At 33.5% G+C, this 16,663-nt stretch overlaps 2 protein-coding genes across 4 annotated transcripts; one reads left to right on the top strand and one right to left on the bottom strand.

The window, feature by feature from the left end:
• The first annotated feature begins 2,536 nt into the window (after positions 1-2,536).
• LOC145631879 (stearoyl-[acyl-carrier-protein] 9-desaturase, chloroplastic-like) lies at positions 2,537-10,598 on the top strand. Of its 2 annotated transcripts, none has more exons than XM_081684100.1 (3): positions 2,537-2,662; positions 9,230-9,743; positions 9,834-10,598. In XM_081684100.1, exons 1-3 carry the CDS (start codon positions 2,562-2,564, stop codon positions 10,392-10,394), a joined length of 1,176 nt encoding a protein of 391 aa, XP_081540226.1. In that variant the 5' UTR covers positions 2,537-2,561; the 3' UTR covers positions 10,395-10,598. The 2 variants fall into 2 exon arrangements, with proteins under 2 accessions (XP_081540226.1, XP_081540227.1); XM_081684101.1 differs by having other exon boundaries at positions 2,562-2,662; positions 9,260-9,743; positions 9,834-10,597.
• LOC145631878 (protein IQ-DOMAIN 13-like) lies at positions 10,532-16,076 on the bottom strand. 2 transcript variants are annotated; one of them, XM_081684098.1, is made up of 8 exons: positions 15,637-16,076; positions 15,500-15,539; positions 15,160-15,193; positions 14,195-14,296; positions 13,407-13,958; positions 12,477-12,704; positions 12,206-12,331; positions 10,532-11,500 (listed from the first exon to the last, which is right to left on the bottom strand). In XM_081684098.1, the coding sequence occupies exons 4-8, from the start codon at positions 14,267-14,269 to the stop codon at positions 10,793-10,795; spliced, it is 1,689 nt and encodes a 562-aa protein (XP_081540224.1). In that variant the 5' UTR covers positions 14,270-14,296; positions 15,160-15,193; positions 15,500-15,539; positions 15,637-16,076; the 3' UTR covers positions 10,532-10,792. The 2 variants fall into 2 exon arrangements, with proteins under 2 accessions (XP_081540224.1, XP_081540225.1); XM_081684099.1 differs by lacking the exon at positions 15,500-15,539.
• Between the last annotated feature and the right edge of the window lie 587 nt (positions 16,077-16,663).

Raw genomic sequence — 16,663 nt, 5'->3', positions numbered from 1 at the left:
GAGAGAGAAAAATTGGTGATATTAACATACATTTGTTGATATCAGTTATTAACTGGGTCTGGATCATAGCATTACAATTTTTTTATTTTTCTTTTTTTTTAAAAAAAAAACGTCAATATTACATACCTTTTTGTTTTAATATAAGTGTATTACAAAGTATTATATTTACTATTTTACATATTTTTTTAATAAAATAGTATAAAAGTATATAATTTTGCTTTTAAAATTATACAAATGTATAACTTTTAGTCCACATTTCGGATTGGGAACGGGGTCAGTGAGTTCTATATCTATGTAGCGGCCATAAAAGACTCGGCCCAAGCAATGCCCAAAACTGCCATGCTTTCCGGATCATTTGTTAAGAACCAATCGGTGATTTCTTTCTTCCTAAATTGGGAAAGAACAAGTCTTTCTTCATTTCTCGAGAGAGCGATGAAAATACAAATGATTGTTCGAGAATGACTATTCTTCACAATTATGGGATAGGGTGGAAATGGGGTGGATTCGAAGTGGGGCGGTTGGGGGGGGGGGGTACAATCTAAAATCCACCCTGCCCCATCACCCATGGTGGGTATGGTTTTCATCCCCATCCCCGCCCCACCACCCACCCAATCGAGACGGGCGGGGATGGGACAGGTCTCATACATGACTCGCCCCACTGACATCCCTTATGCATAAAACTATCTATTGCAATACGTAACTGCGTATAAGGTAAGCTTTATGTAAAATCTCTAATCGTCGTAGTCTTAAAAACCACAAGGAATATAGGGATGAAGAGTTTCGAACACTCAATCTCTTAGAAGAAACGTTGTTGCTTTATTACCCTTTAGGCTAATTATGAAAAATGATCTAATATTGCACACAAATCAATACTATACTACAAAAGCTTCGAATTCACATGCAAACTATTAATGTCTTTAAAAATAGGAAAAATTGGCCGCAACAACACCAACTATGACAAAGGTGCGTATAGCAACACAATCTTTCAAGAGTGCACTCAACATCACAAACTATGCACTTGGGTGCACATAACAACATAAATGACATTGGTAAAATTTAGCTTTCTTCTGAAAGTGAAATCTTAAATATTTTTATTTTTGTTTAAAAATATTTTTGATTAATTCCATTCTACTTAATTTTCCATTTTCCAACTCATGTAATTAAGTAACCATTAAATTGAATTATTTTAAAAAGATTTCGCCATTATTTTCTATCATTTGTTTCTTCAATTACCTTTTTTTACATCTCATGTGATGATTGACTTAGTTTCCTCTTCGGTTATAATTAATTTTTCTCCTTTAAATTATTCTCTCTTAACCTCCACAATTAAGTGTTGTACATCAAAAACAAGAAAATCAATTTGACATATCCTAAAATCCAATTCAAAAATTATTTTTAAATTAAGTATTTAAAATCATTTGAGGGGTTTGGTATAATTAATAAAGTTATCTATGAATCCTAAAATCTTGTAGAATAAAGGTATTAATTTTTTTTATTTATCAATTTAACATTTAACTAAGTGGAAAGGGAAAGGAAATTAAGTCAATCATGTGAGATCAATATTAAGAAAAAGTAATTGGAGAAGCGAATAAAGGAAAATAATAGCACAATTTTTTTTGAAGGAATCCGCTTAAAATAATGGTGGAGGTTAAGAAATGCTTAAATGAAAAAATAAATAGAAGGTACGGCTAATTTAGTCACGTATGATGGAAAATCATATAAGTTTAATATATAAACAATTATATAAAATAATAAAGATTCCACTTTTTTCCATTGAACCTTAGTTCATTAGTGTCATTTATGCTAATTTATATGTGCACCCAATTACATAGTTTGCGTTGTAGACCACACCCTTAAAAGGTTGTGTTACTACACACACCTTTATCATATATAGTTGGTGTTGTTGCGGCCAATTTTTCCTTTAAAATTAACCGTTGCTCAACTATAAAAGTAACAACCTGGGACAATAATGCTCGGGTTATTCACTAGTTTAGGTGTCTATACACTATTACAATACAAATTAATAAGAATAGATTAGGAAAAATTGCCAAAAATAATACAATTTTTGGCCTATTCTTTTTATTAATACAACCTTTTGATTATTTTTTAATAAAACAACCTTTAGAGGGTTTTTTTTTTAAACAAGACAAATTGGATATTTGTTTTTTAAAAAAAAAAAGATGGGAGAAGGGGAGGGGATATTCTCCCTTTCGGCCTTTCCCCATCTCCACCACCAAAAACTCATCCCCTCGACCCCTCCCCTTTCCTAATCTCAAATTCCACCGAATATCTGATTTTGTCATGTTTAAAGTAAACAACCCAAAGATTGTATTATTAAAAAATAATCAATATTATTGAATGCATGGAAAATGATGTGGGTTCATGTTAACAGTACATGACAACTTGTTTTTTTAAAAGAATAGATGATATTTTATTTAGATCAACGACTTTTGATCCAATTACTGAATTACATGCTTTAATGCAGTTCGTTGAACCTTAACATGTATTGTTATTGATTACTTGGGTAATAGATTTGGATTGTCAAAGGAAAGCAAACAACGATGGCTCTTATTAGTTATCACCCTCTACCTCAATTGAGCACTCTCAGTGTTAAAGCTCCCAAGGTTTGCATGAACCTTACTTTCAACTATTCCTCATCTAAGTGAGTTTTCTCTCCTCCACAAAATGGTTCCTCTATTATCTTTTAAATGCAACACATTAACTTTTACGCTATTTGTATAAAAGCATGTATTCATTTTTGGGGTGCTCAAATTAAAAGCCTATATATATTTAAATGTTGTATTTTTAATAAGAGCTCGTTTTGTGTGCGATTAGCCACATCGTGTGACCGCTTGTAAAGAACAAAATAACTTCATAATACAGACTAAGTATCCCTTGTAATATTAATTGAGTAACTCCTTAACACCGATTGAGTATCCCATTACCACCGACTAAATAACCCTAATAACACTAATCTAGTAACCCCCTGTAACACCGATCAAGTAACCCTTATAACACTAATAAAGTAACCCCATGGTGGCTGACACACGCATATAAGAATTTGTGTAAATTATTACCTTCTTTTTTATGAATTGACATCCTTTTTTTTTTTTTTTTTTCTTTTGTACTATGTATTAATAATGACTTTTGACATCAATTTCCAACACTTTCACTCTCCCCCTCTTCGGTAATTCCCAGCCATTTATACTATCTCTATATACTCCCTCTGCCAGAATACATGACACAGTCAAGATTACACACATATGCTAATGCACTAGTTTGACTGTATTTTTATATAATTAAATATTAATAAAAAATTATTTTTTAAATTATACTCCGTATTATGAAACTTTATATTAATATTTATCTAACGATATGATATATTTTATAATAAAATATGTTTTTATAATGTTAGTAAAAAATTATGGTCAAAACTGATACTCCCTCCGTCCCATAATATAATTCCTGTTTGTGTTTTTTATTCACAATATTTAAAAAAATACGAGGAGAAAGTAGATAAATTACATAAATAAAAGTAAAAAGTACAATTATATACAAAAGTTATAGAGAGAAATGGAGAAAAGTACAAGACAAGTGTAAAATTCAAGAGTAATGTAGAAAATAGAATGAATAAAAAGTTAAAAAAAAAAAAAAAAAAAGTGAGGCTTATATATAATTGTCTTCACATATAATTCAAATAGAAACATGAACAATATTTAGGCACTCCAAAATAGGAAAACAAGAACTATATTATGGGACGGTGAGAGTACATAAATAGTAAAAAAAAAAAAAAAAAAAAGTCTAACATCTCATGTATTCTGGGACAAAGGGAGTATCTCTCTTATGCACATATGTGCACTCAATCATTAGTTATTAATTTATGTGAAAAAATCCAAATAAGCTTTTAATTAAAGGACGGAGAGAGTATTATAGAGTAATTTTTTATGGTACACAAATCCTGCTAAGTTGCCCTATGCCCCTCTTATCTTAGGAACCATTGTACCAAATGCCAAGCTTACAAGCTTCCCCTTTCACCACTCAACCCCCTAATTAAATTCGAACCCTTATCTCATAAGTGGAACACAGAAAGTATATAAACCACATTTCAAGTCTAACATGCTCTAGAAGTTTCTAACTGATTTAGGATTAAGACTAAATTTTTGGACCCTCATTAATCATTAATTGGATGGTAGGTGAGGTGGACCTAGGTCAACAGCAGATTTTGGTTGAGTTAATTAGGTTTTTTAACAGTTGAACCCAAAAGGAGTTTTTGTGCATCTATCATGGGCAATAACTAACCTCCGATTGTGAATGTAAAATTACATTTAGTTGGTGTTCAAAAATCGGTCCTGACCGAAGAAATGGGCTAGACCTTATCGGACCGGACATCAATCTGGTCTTTGTTCCGATTCGGTCCTGTAGGGAATTTTAACTCGCGCCCTACATGTGGGTCACGTTTTTAAGTATTGGCGGCGCTCCAAGGAAAAGAATCTAGATAAAAAGAGTCGCCAACAAGTTTTAGGAACTTGTAAACCGTTCACGGGTATGACGAAGGTTACACACCATTCACAATTACAGAGATTGCTAACTCCATAGTTAGTTGTCCGAAACCATGACTGAATATTCGAGGATAATGGTACGATAGGAGCCAAACTCGCCCTAAATAAGCCTCTACTTAATTCTTTTGATATTCATGCGCGCTTTTTGATCAACATACATACATCATATTAGCCTGAAAACTGTTTAATCTACGTTGGTTGATTATTAATGCACAACCAGATCTAATATTGGTGCCTCACTTGAATTAAAAGAAAATTATTAATTATCTTCTTAGGTGTAATTTCAAGTACAAACTCCCTTTAAACCTGCAAAAAGGGACATGATTGATTAAGCAATACCAATAAATCATGAATAATCAAGTAATTAAATTACTTGCTTTGATGCATTAACTTTCTTGCTATTAAAACAGTACACACGTTAGTAATTAAACTCATACACACGCTAGTAAACTTCAATAAAGTTAAATCAATAAAGTGAATATATAAATCAAATATGAATTGAAATATAGATTTGGGACCAAACCCTTAAAACTATCAACCTTTTCCGTCGAAGTCGAAGACAAGGTCGAGTATGGCTCGGAGTATTCGAACCTTGCGAAAGAGGTATTGTGAATAATTTAGGAGAATATCAAGGATGTGTTTAGGCTAAGGTATAGATATTTGATAAAGATGATGATTAGAGCTAGATGGTTGTAGCTAATTGTGGCTTATGATTGATGGTTCTAGCTGATTTGAAAATGGTTAAAATGACCTCTATTTTTAGGGAAAAGAGAGAGTCAAAACGATCAGAAAATATCAGAATTTGGAATAAAATAAAACTCTTTCTGACACGCCGTGTTGGCTTCTGTCGAGCGCTGCGACATTACTGACATGGCGCACCAGTTTTGGTGTTGCGCGATGATTTTAAAAGATGTTCAAGTTGTGGAGTTTGATTTTTAATGGAATTATAATTGTGAAATATATCCGAACGTATTTGAATTTGAACAGGATAAGGACTAACATATGAGAAGTTTTATTCAATCTCCAACTCTTTGATATTTAAGGTTGTTTACGTCAGCTTATTTTCAGTTAAGTTCAGTTCAGCTCGACTCCAATCAGTTCAGCTCCTAATTTCCTTCTCTCATAAGATATTCATTTCATCTCAGTTCAGTTCAATTAGTTCAGCTCAATTCAGTAAATTTGAACAAACCATTATCTTTTCGGAAAGGATAGATTAGAACCTTTTAGAGGCTTCTAGAAGTTTCTAACTGATTTAGGATTAAGACCAAAATTTTTGGACCCTCATTATAATCATTAATTGGATCGTAGGTGAGGTGGACCTCCTAGGCTTGGTTTAATTTGGGCTTGGTTTAGTATTTTGACCCTAACTTATTCATTTTCAGTCGAATTTGGGTTTATAATATATCATTGGAAATTAAAAGTTGTTTTCAACCCTGTTTAACTAAACAATGATTGGACTGATATAATGGACCAAAATACTCTGATTTGGGTGTTTTTATAAATTGGGCACGGGATGTATGATTTTGAGTTTAAGAGTACGAAATTAATGATTTTAGATTAAAACATTATTTTGAGAAAGGTTAGGAACATGGTCAAGACTTAAGAAAACTTCATGAGACTCTTCAACTTTTTACCGAACTCGTTAAGCAAAGATGTGAAAGATATTCATCACCTGGTTTGGTTTTTGGGGAGACACAATAAGGTGTCTACAGGTCCATCCAAGACCCTTTAAAAACAAGTCTTGGACCGGACTAATTTTTTTACTTAAAGTTATGGATAAAATCTTAAATAATGATTAAGATTTTCCTTAATATGCTTAGAAATATCTAATTGTATGACCTTTTTTGTACTATTCACACATAAAAAGACGTTATAATAATGTTTTTCCTTTTTTTTTTTTTTTTTGAGATTTTCATAAAAATATTTTTTTAAAATTAGATTTAAAAAATTAAAAAAAAAAAAAAAAAAAAAAAAAAAAAAAAAAAAAAAGGGTCCAAAGAGGTTTAGTCAGGGTTTTGGACCATTTTTTTATCCGGTCCGGTTTCGGTTCCAGCTTAATTGGTCCGGTACAAAATTTTACCTAAACCCATGGGTAGGCAAAAGTCCCTACACCCCATCAAAACGACACACTTCACATCTGCACGTCCCGCTATTTTTCGCTTCACAATAATATCTTATATCTTAATATAGTAATTGATGATCCTAACTCATAGGCAATCAACTCAATAAGTAAATTGCTAGCCTAATCGAATCAATTACAAACATATTGCAATGTTGTTGTTGTTGTTATGGCAGCAGTGATGGCGAGATTATGGTGGTTGTTGTGGCGGCGGCGGCAGCGGCAGCGAGAAACGATGGCTGTTGACTACTTGTTGTGGCAGAATTTGAGTGGGTTAGTTTGAGGGGTAAAATGTAAAGGTTTGAGTGGGTTAGTTTGAGTGGATTTAGAAGGAGAGAAAATAATAAAGAGTGAAGCTCAATCAAATCTCCATTGCTGACGAAGTTTGTGGTTTTACCAAGGAGTAAATAACTTTTTTTTAAAAAATAAATATATATAATGGTATATAAATTTTATAAATGAACATATAACAATTTGTACATGAACATTCAAGATATTCCTACCGCTCGAGGAAATATCGTTCAAGGTGCAAGGAACTATTTGCTAGTCATGTTCCTTTTACTAGTTCAATAAATTTGATGCATGATCACTCTTGGTTTCTTTTCTGTGAAAATCCTCATTTTTCCTAACCACTATTTTATCTTTACTTATGTATCAAAATGAAAATGAGCAACTATCAATACAAAATTGAACATATTTTTTGTTGACGAATTTGATTTTGGAACATTTTTTCCCCTAAGTATCAAAGTATTTGATATGACCTTCTTTGGATGTATGATTTACGATAAATTTTATTAATAAAAAGGGTTAGTTAAGGAGAATGTTATAGTTAGACGTACCTTTTATGTTATTGTATTGTTAATGAACATTTAGTGATATGGTAATGAACATATACTCCGTATGTAATTAATGAGATGATATAGTGTTGAGATTTCAATGAACTAGTAATGATGTGATAATAAATGTGATCATTTTAATATAATTGTATATAGTTTGTCCAATTTGTTTTTTGTAACAAAATGAACATGAATTACTATAACAATCAACACGATCGAAGTAATTTAATATGGAAATGAACATATATAAATCAACATATGAGTTTGAAAATGACCGTGACAGATAATGATCGATGAACATGACATATATACATGAATTAATATGTTGATGTTCAAACTTATTGAAATGGATTTTTTTTTTTTTTTTAATGTGAAAGTGAACAATAATCCAAGTGAATATATTTCAATATGTGGATGAACATATTTTAAAATATGAATGAACATATATATTAAAATTTGAATATTTATTTAATAATAATATGTGAATGAATATATATTAATATCGAAATGAAGATCTAACTAAATGAGAATGTACATCTATTAAGATGAGTGACCAAAACATATATCAATTTATAAATGAACATTTTAGTCTAAACGATAATGAATATTTAGCAGTAATTGGCCATTTACTTATCAAAATCTAGACAATTGTACTCAATTTTTTTTTATTTTTAGGTGTACAATTTAATTATATGAAAAAGAGCACACCACAACTCAATATAATTTAATTGTAATTGTAAAAAAAAAAAAAAAAAAAATCACTTTCATAAAAACTATAAGAAATCACAAACTCTTACTAAAACTTCCTATTGAATCTTTAGAAAATAATTGAAGAAGATGACAAAAATATAAACATTTATCAAAATTTAATAAGCGTATGTTGATGTGTAAATGACCATATACTATTATGTGATTGAACATCTACCTATATACAAATGAACATTCATAAAAGGAATTTTCCATTTTAAACTATAAAAAAAATAACAAAAATATGTGAATGAGCATGTACTAATATACAAATGAATATTTATATTAATCATTAATTAACATGTGATGTACTACCTAATGAACATTTTTCAAATTGAAAATGAACATTCCTAAAAAAGAACTTTCACTACTATGAACTAAATTTACTTTTCTACAGTAATACGAAACTAATAAAATAATCAGAAAATTGCGGCAATTGAACTTTGTTTTCATTTTTTGTCCAACAATATTATTATCTTTTTTTTTTTTTTTTTTTTTTGAGGAAACATATTATTATCTAATTACACATCAAAAATTTAATTTGCTGCAATTGCTTCCCATTGATACACTTCAACTGATCGAAAAATTTGTAAAAAAAAAAAAAAAACTGAATGAAATCTATGAGTTTAGCCTGTAAGAGAAGAAATGAAAGAGAGAGAGAAAATGGGATGGTAATCTGATTGTGAATGTATTTTTACTTTTAAATTTTATGTGGGTTGGGGAGTTGGGGCATGTAGCAGTTCGTTGGGTTACTTGGGGGCGGGATGCGGGAGAGTATGGATGACGGGTGTAGGTAGATTTCCCTAGTCTTGGGTGTAGGGTTCAACAATTATCGGTCCGGTCTTCGATTTTTTAAATTCTAATTTTCAGTCTGGTCCAAGTCGGTCCGGTCTTGGACCGATGAACAACCCTACGAGTCATATATATATATATGTTGTGTGTTATATTGTTACATCTTTATGTTATAGAGGAGCTGAAAGTCTGAAGAAACCTTGCAGCCCTAGACACGAAATGGGTAGTAACCAAGTACTTGTAACCAATTCCATGGCACCCGAAAAGATTGAGATTTTCAAGTCCATGGAAAGCTGGGCAGAAGATAACATTTTGGTGTATCTGAAGCCAGTAGATAAATGCTGGCAGCCCCAAGATTTTCTTCCTGAACCAACTTCAGACGGCTTTTACGATCAAATCAAAGAGCTGCAGGAGAGAGCCAAGGAGGTTCCAGATGATTACTTTGTTGTTTTGGTAGGACATATGATTACTGAAGAAGCACTTCCTACTTACCAAACTATGCTTAATACTTTTGATGGAGTAAGAGATGAAACCGGGGCTAGTCCGACTTCATGGGATACTTGGACTAGAGCTTGGACTGCTGAAGAAAATAGACATGGTGATCTTCTTAACAGGTATCTCTATCTCTCTGGCCGCGTTGATATGAGAGCTATCGAGAAAACAATTCAGTACTTGATTGGCTCGGGAATGGTAAGAGAGTTCAATCTTATAGCTTAGCTTGTTAAACATTAATGTTTGATTGACTTCATGTTTTCATGTATTCTGTACATTTTATTGCAGGACCCAAGAACTGAAAACAATCCGTATTTAGGTTACGTATACACGTCATTTCAAGAAAGGGCAACATTCATTTCACACGGCAATGCTGCAAGACTAGCCAAACAACATGGTGATCTGAAGCTAGCACAAATTTGTGGCCTTATTGCTGCAGATGAAAAACGCCACGAAAATGCTTACAGCAAAATAGTGCAGAAACTGTTTGAAATAGACCCTGATACAACCATCCTCGCTTTTTCTGATATGATGAGGAAGAAGATCTCTATGCCGGCCCATCTCATGTATGATGGTCGCGATTACAATTTGTTTGATCATTTTGCTGCTGTTGCTGCTCGGCTTGGAGTTTACTCTGCCAGAGATTATGCTGATGTTATGGAGCATTTGGTGAACTATTGGGAAGTTGAGAAGCTCACCGGCCTTTCGCCTGAAGGACGAAAAGCTCAGGAATTTGTATGTGGTTTACCCCAAAGATTTAGAATCATTGCAGAGAGGTCTCAAGGAAGAGCAAAACAAGCTCCCTTCATGCCTTTTAGTTGGGTTTATGATAGAGAAGTCAAGCTTTGAGCTCTTAATTCTTTTGTTGCTGAACTTGTTATGGTCTTGTAATTAATTTGCGCGAACTTGCTTCTTTATCAACAGACTAAAATTCTGATAGATAAATAGAGCAATTTAAGCAGAAGATAGATAAAAATTAGTACATCTCAAACAATAGTTCTGTAATTAAAAATGTGCAACTCGCTGTTCAAGAATCCGGCCCTTTTACAATGAAAAGTAATTACAAGCAATCACATCCTACATTGTCGTCTTTATTAGTATACATCAGCAATTGTAAACTCGGTTAAAATATAAACACACACAACACAAGTACATAGGAGGGAAATGAAACATAAAACCCAATGGCAAGAGAGAAGAAATTTAAATAAAAAGAGCGAGGAATAAGGGGGGGAAAATATAACAAATAATCATGCAAATCGGTTAAATGGCTTTCTTCCTACAGCTGCAGGCATAGAAACTGTAGAATCAACACTCAAGTTTCCTACAGATTGCACTGACTGGTTCTTCCCTAGCACGCTTGGTGAACTCGGTTCCTTGCCTTTGTTCCACTTGAAAGATCCGCCACCTTGAGTAAAAGGAAATGACATCCGCCTTTTAGGCTCATCAGTGGTGATACTGCTTGGGCTATCTGGGACAGGACTACCTTTTAATTTTGCATTAGCAGAAGCCGTTGGGGCCATGTAACGTGGAACAGAGAAAGGCGGACAGCTCATGAGGCTGTCATCATCTTTAAATGCACGTCCGTTGAAGGGTGAAGTTGCTGCACTCCCTCTAGAAAATTTCTGCTGGAATCTACTGGGAGGGGTTTTTGCCTGTCGTGATCTTGGGGCTACAGATGACCTGGTGGATCTTGGAGTTGAAGCATCCATATTATCAAACCCAAGACCACTATGTTGTCCAAGGTTGCTCGACTGGGGAACGGGGCTAGCCTTGAAGTCCCTAGGTGATCTAGAAGGAGTTGCGAAAAAGTTCTTAATTGCTGGGCTTCGTGAAGGATTTGTCGGTGTCAATGGCGGTACTTGGCGTTGTTCCAACCAGTTCCACCAGTAGGGATACCCTCCTGATCGGAAATCGGCTAAAGCTCCATTTCCCGTTCTTGGAGTTGATTTCAACAACTAACAGAGATACGAAAAAAAGAATAGTCAAGATTATGGAAGAATCATATGCTTTACTAATGTTAGACTGCGGCTATTGCACAAGGTCTCTGACCATTGTTCTTATACCAGCAAACAAAAGTGGTGAATAGAAAATGATGTTTAACTTTTTTCCCTCATCATTCTAGAATTAAAATTATATGAAGTAAATGTAATCTGATGACCTAATAAAACATATTCATAGTTTTTTAACAGAAATGGTACATCTAATACCTACTTTTGGATGGACTAACCTACCTAACTATATGTAAATGTAAAGATAACCCATCACCCTTTGCTTCTCATTTCAGGAAAATCATAATATGCATAGTTATTATTTTGACAAGACGAATAAGACGCTGGAACTGCACAAAGTACAGTTAAATTAAGGGGCCCTCAGAGATTAAAAAGTGGAGTCATTATAAACAAAACAGAAATCCTGTCCCAAAATAATCATCTTGCTATCTAATTCAGTAGGTCTCCATTCATCTGCCTTTCCTGCTCACTTTTCGGCATTGCTTGCTATGAAGGCTTGCTCTTGAAAAGGGTGTTACTAGCTAGGGAGATTAATATAGGACACAATGATTTTTTATGCATACAAGCCTCTTGGAGTTTTGGCACATGCTGAGAATAGGCCAGGATAAGTGGATAACACATATTATGATATAAGCGGAAGAGAGATAGTACCTGATGGGAGTATGCATACGCCATTGCTCTTTCTCTCTTAACAATTGCATCATACTTCCTCTTCATTCTTGCTTCTAGCTCTTCTTTAGTCAGTGTGCTGTCATCCCATTGATCCTGGTTCTCAGACTGCAAACCCCCCCCCCCCCCCCCCAAAAAAAAAAAAAAAAAAAAAAAAAAAATCAAATAAATAAAGAAATTTAGTCTTGAGGTCACGGTTTGACATATCAACAAGTTCAAAGACATACTTCATAGATACAAAGATTAGACTTACCATCCATTTGCCAAAGCTGCTTTCGTAGTCTTGATCATTTTTATTCATCTGGCGTTGTAACACCTGATTCTCTAACATCTGGATCCTACGTGACTGTATCTGATTTTGCACACGGACCAACATCTGCATGCATTTCAACGCATTTGATGTTTGCCTCTTCACATTATGCCCTTTCATTACTCCTTGCAGCCTCACCAGACCTCTTATAGCCCTAAAGCTTCTCCTAGCCTGGAACACAACAGAGATATTCGGTCAATGTGACATAGAAAATCAGACTTGAGATTATAATTTCACCAAGAACATGCTTCAGGATATACAGAACAATTACTCCATTACTTCCAGTTACTACATTATTTCCAGTTACTACATAGGCAAGATTAATTGCTTTCAGCTGAAAATGTAATCCAAGAGTTTCCATTTGCTTACATATTGACAAAATGGAAAACATGATAAGCTAAACCCATAATTGTACAAGTCTCCTCTGTCTTCCTGCTAATGGTAAGTCATTTTACAACAGTTGCTTTAGGCTCTTTCAGCGTCAGGCTCTTCGTGTTAGGGATCTGATTTTAAATGTTTCCAGGTAGAAAATGCTACCTAATTGAAAATTTTGAAAATCCTGACACAGGTTACACCTAAAAAGATCATCTAGAGAACCAAAGACTCAAAATCAACAGTCCACTCACACGAGCAAAACTTAAGAAGCTAATAGACAATTAGCAAATTTTGAAGAGATTGCATATTTAAACAGGAAACATCAGCCTTTTATCCCTGATCAATGCAATAAACAGACCAATGATCATGTGGTCCAACGACCTGATCTATGACACAGTTTGCATTAACTACTTGTAGATAAGTGTATACCATTATATTTAGAATAAGTAAACTAAAACCAAACAAATTCAGAATAGTTCAGAACTTCAGATAACTTACAATATAGCCTCTATAAGCTGCTTGAATCTTAGTAGCACAAGCATGTTGTTCCCTTAACGTCGGCTCTGGCCTCCGCTGATGAACAAACCTTGAGGAGGGAATCCTAGCAGGAGTCACAGCATTTACAGGGGTTGTAGCTTGTGGAGAATCTACCCTTTGAGCTGGAGGGGAGGTCTCTCTTGGGGGAGTTGGCTGTGTGGCATCACTTGAAGGTGGACTCCGTTGAACAGCTTCCCTTGGAGGGGAGGCAGCCCTTGGTGGAGTAGGTGCTCTTGGAGGAGTAGCAGTTCTAATCGGTGGGATAGAAGTTCTAACAGGTGGAATAGCAGTTCTCACGGGCGGAGGAGTTACACGAGGAGGTTCTGCCTTTGGTGGCTCAGGTGGAGTTGGAGGCTCATAATTTGTAACTTGGTGCTCCCTTTCAATCTCCCCAAGTATTTTCTCAATGCTGCTTGGCTCTCTGACAAAAGGCAAGAACGAATGGCCATCTCCATGCTTTAGCTTCCCAGCCCCTTTCTTTTTCTTCTCTTTCGAGGTTTTCTTCTCTGTTCCCTATCGGTTTCACATAACCAAATAACAAGTATCAAGTCAGATAAGTTTAATGTAATTATTACACACATAATTTGAACTCCATGCTGATCTCCTAATTACAGCTGATATATGAGTAAATACGACATCCCTTTTTTCCGAAGTAAAATGCAGAGGTTGTCTGATTTAAAAGTTTTGAATCTGAAAAAAAAAAAAAAAAAAAAACAATGAATAACGAAATCTGAAAGAAGTTCACTTACATCAGCTACTTTCTCCTTAGAGCTATGTGCAAAGACCCTCTTAATTGCTGAAAACCAGCTTCCTTTCTTCCCCATTTTGCTAACATTACTATATTTTACTTGCTGCAGAACAGAAGGAAATGAATGTCAGTCAGATATCAGAACCATTAATGTATGATATATATAGACATAAAATCACATAGATCTTCTAATCTTTACTCCAAAGTTTCCAGATGCAAAGATCAGTAGACATTAATATAACAGTTAAAAGCCCTTATTTACCTAAATAAAGAATCATACATCTACATTACTCAGACTCATAAAATTTACTTAATCATAAACTTACACTTAAATCATACACCTATGTTACTGAAAACCCGATTTTGAAACAGCAATCAGAAACCTCAAAATAGGCCAAAATCATAGAATACTTTATAGAAATTATGAACCACAACCCTCTTGGATCCACCCCCTATCTCTTACTGGTCCACTCAAACTCCAAAACAACATAATCACTTAAAAATCATGTATTCGACAATCAATTTCGCAATCAATTTGTCAGAATCGTCTATAATCTCCGCAACTTTTTCAGAATTATCTCCAATGTTCTACAAGCTCAGATTCCAGTACTAACAAATTATAACTAACGGGTGCCAAACATGAAAGTTTGAGCAATCTTACAAGAATCTCAGTCAAATATGAAATTGAATTACAAGTTTACAAGTAATAAGAAAGAACAGCCGCCAAAAAAAGGAATAGAAAAACAAAAACAAAAATTCTATCTGAAATTAAGTGCCTAAGAAAAAACAAAATTATATTGTTTCTATCACTTAATTATTCCCTTGCCAAACACAAAATTCAAACACCCAGATACAAAATCCCAACACCCAATTAATATATTATAATTTCTACGGTATATACAAAATTAAAAAAATTAATACTTCAGGTTTTATATAACTCTGACAGAAAATTCTGAAATTACATACCAATGTTTATTTGCTGAGCTCTGGATATGCACATCTGAAACAGAGAAAATGGCAGAAATTAAATCAGTATTTAACAAAAAAATTGTGTATGACCAAAAATATAAATTAATTAAAATTTCAGGCACTAAGAAAAACAAAAAAGCTGCGATTATTCACCATTACTGATCCCCATGAAATTTCTCAGCTTTACTAAAAAATGGGTAGTACAGAACTGAAAAATATTCAGCTTTTAAGTGAAATTAATCATAATTAATTAAAATTAATCAAATTCCACTAAATTTTTAAGCTTAAATAAGGATTATAATGAAACCCCATCACTGATCCCCAGTAAAGCTCTCACCTTTACCAATTGGGTTGTACATAAATGACATTAAAATCACCTAAAAACAAACAAAAGATCAGCTTTTTAAGTATAAACTAATCAAAATTAAACAAAACCCACAAAAATTAAAGCTTTAATTAAGATAATTTTGGTACCTTTACTAAAATTTCTTCAAAAATTCAGAAAAACAAATGAAATTAGAAAGGTGGGTAACAAGAGAAAAGGGGTAGATGAGCTGTTTTTTGTCTCTCTTTTTCTTTCTTAGCCCACCTCAACTTTCCTGTACAGTTTATGCTTTTTTCTCATGAGAAAAAACTTTCAGAATTTTTGTTTTAACTTTTTTTTTTTTTTTTTACTTGTATTATTTTGCAACTTTCTCTCTCTAGAAACTTTGAATTGAATCCCCACTTCTTTGAAGAAGTGGAAAATGGAGTAATTAATTTAATTTGTTTGGGTTTTCCCAACTTTGTTTACTCTTTAGTTTAGGATTTATAATTTTAACTTTTGGGGGTTGAAAGATGATTTTGAGGATGGGAAGGTTGGCAACTGAGTCACTCAATGTGCGCAACTTCAACAAACTTTACTTGAATGCGAAGACTATTTGAGACAACAAAACTCTTGTTTATCATTATTATGTTACTCACCATTTGGTGTGTCAATTCACCTTCTTAGCTAACAAATAACGGGGGGCACTATTGGATAATCCAAAATATCTATAAGATGATGGCATCGTCAACACTTTGTTAGTGTTTTAAGGTTGGTTAGGCACGATCCACCACTCTCACAAGTCATAGGTCGTGTCGTGTTACAAATTTATATGGGTGGTCTAGGCATGATTAACTTATTTGGTTTTTTTTTTATTAAATGTTCATTTGAGTTGGATTGTGCTTTTCTCATAAGATCGTTAATGCGTCTTATATAAAATTACATAAACAACAGTGTCGTGTGTTGTATCATTCTATGACATGTGCTTTATTTTATGTTGGTTATGCTATGCCTCAGGGTTCATTCTTTTTTTTTTTTCTCCAAGGATAGATTATTAATGTACATGGAAATTTGAAATACTTCATGTGGTTATGACTTGTAATTGATTAAATAATCATTAAGTGTTTTAGAGAAATTTTGAAAATGATCAAAATTCAAAAGTGTATGAAAAAGTTTAATTAAAGTAATAAGTAGCTA

The sequence above is a fragment of the Chenopodium album genome, chromosome 5, assembly GCF_948465745.1.
Source record: "Chenopodium album chromosome 5, dcCheAlbu1.1, whole genome shotgun sequence".
In the NCBI taxonomy this organism is placed as follows: Eukaryota; Viridiplantae; Streptophyta; class Magnoliopsida; order Caryophyllales; family Amaranthaceae; genus Chenopodium; species Chenopodium album.
This window is presented reverse-complemented; position numbering and strand designations above follow the sequence as displayed.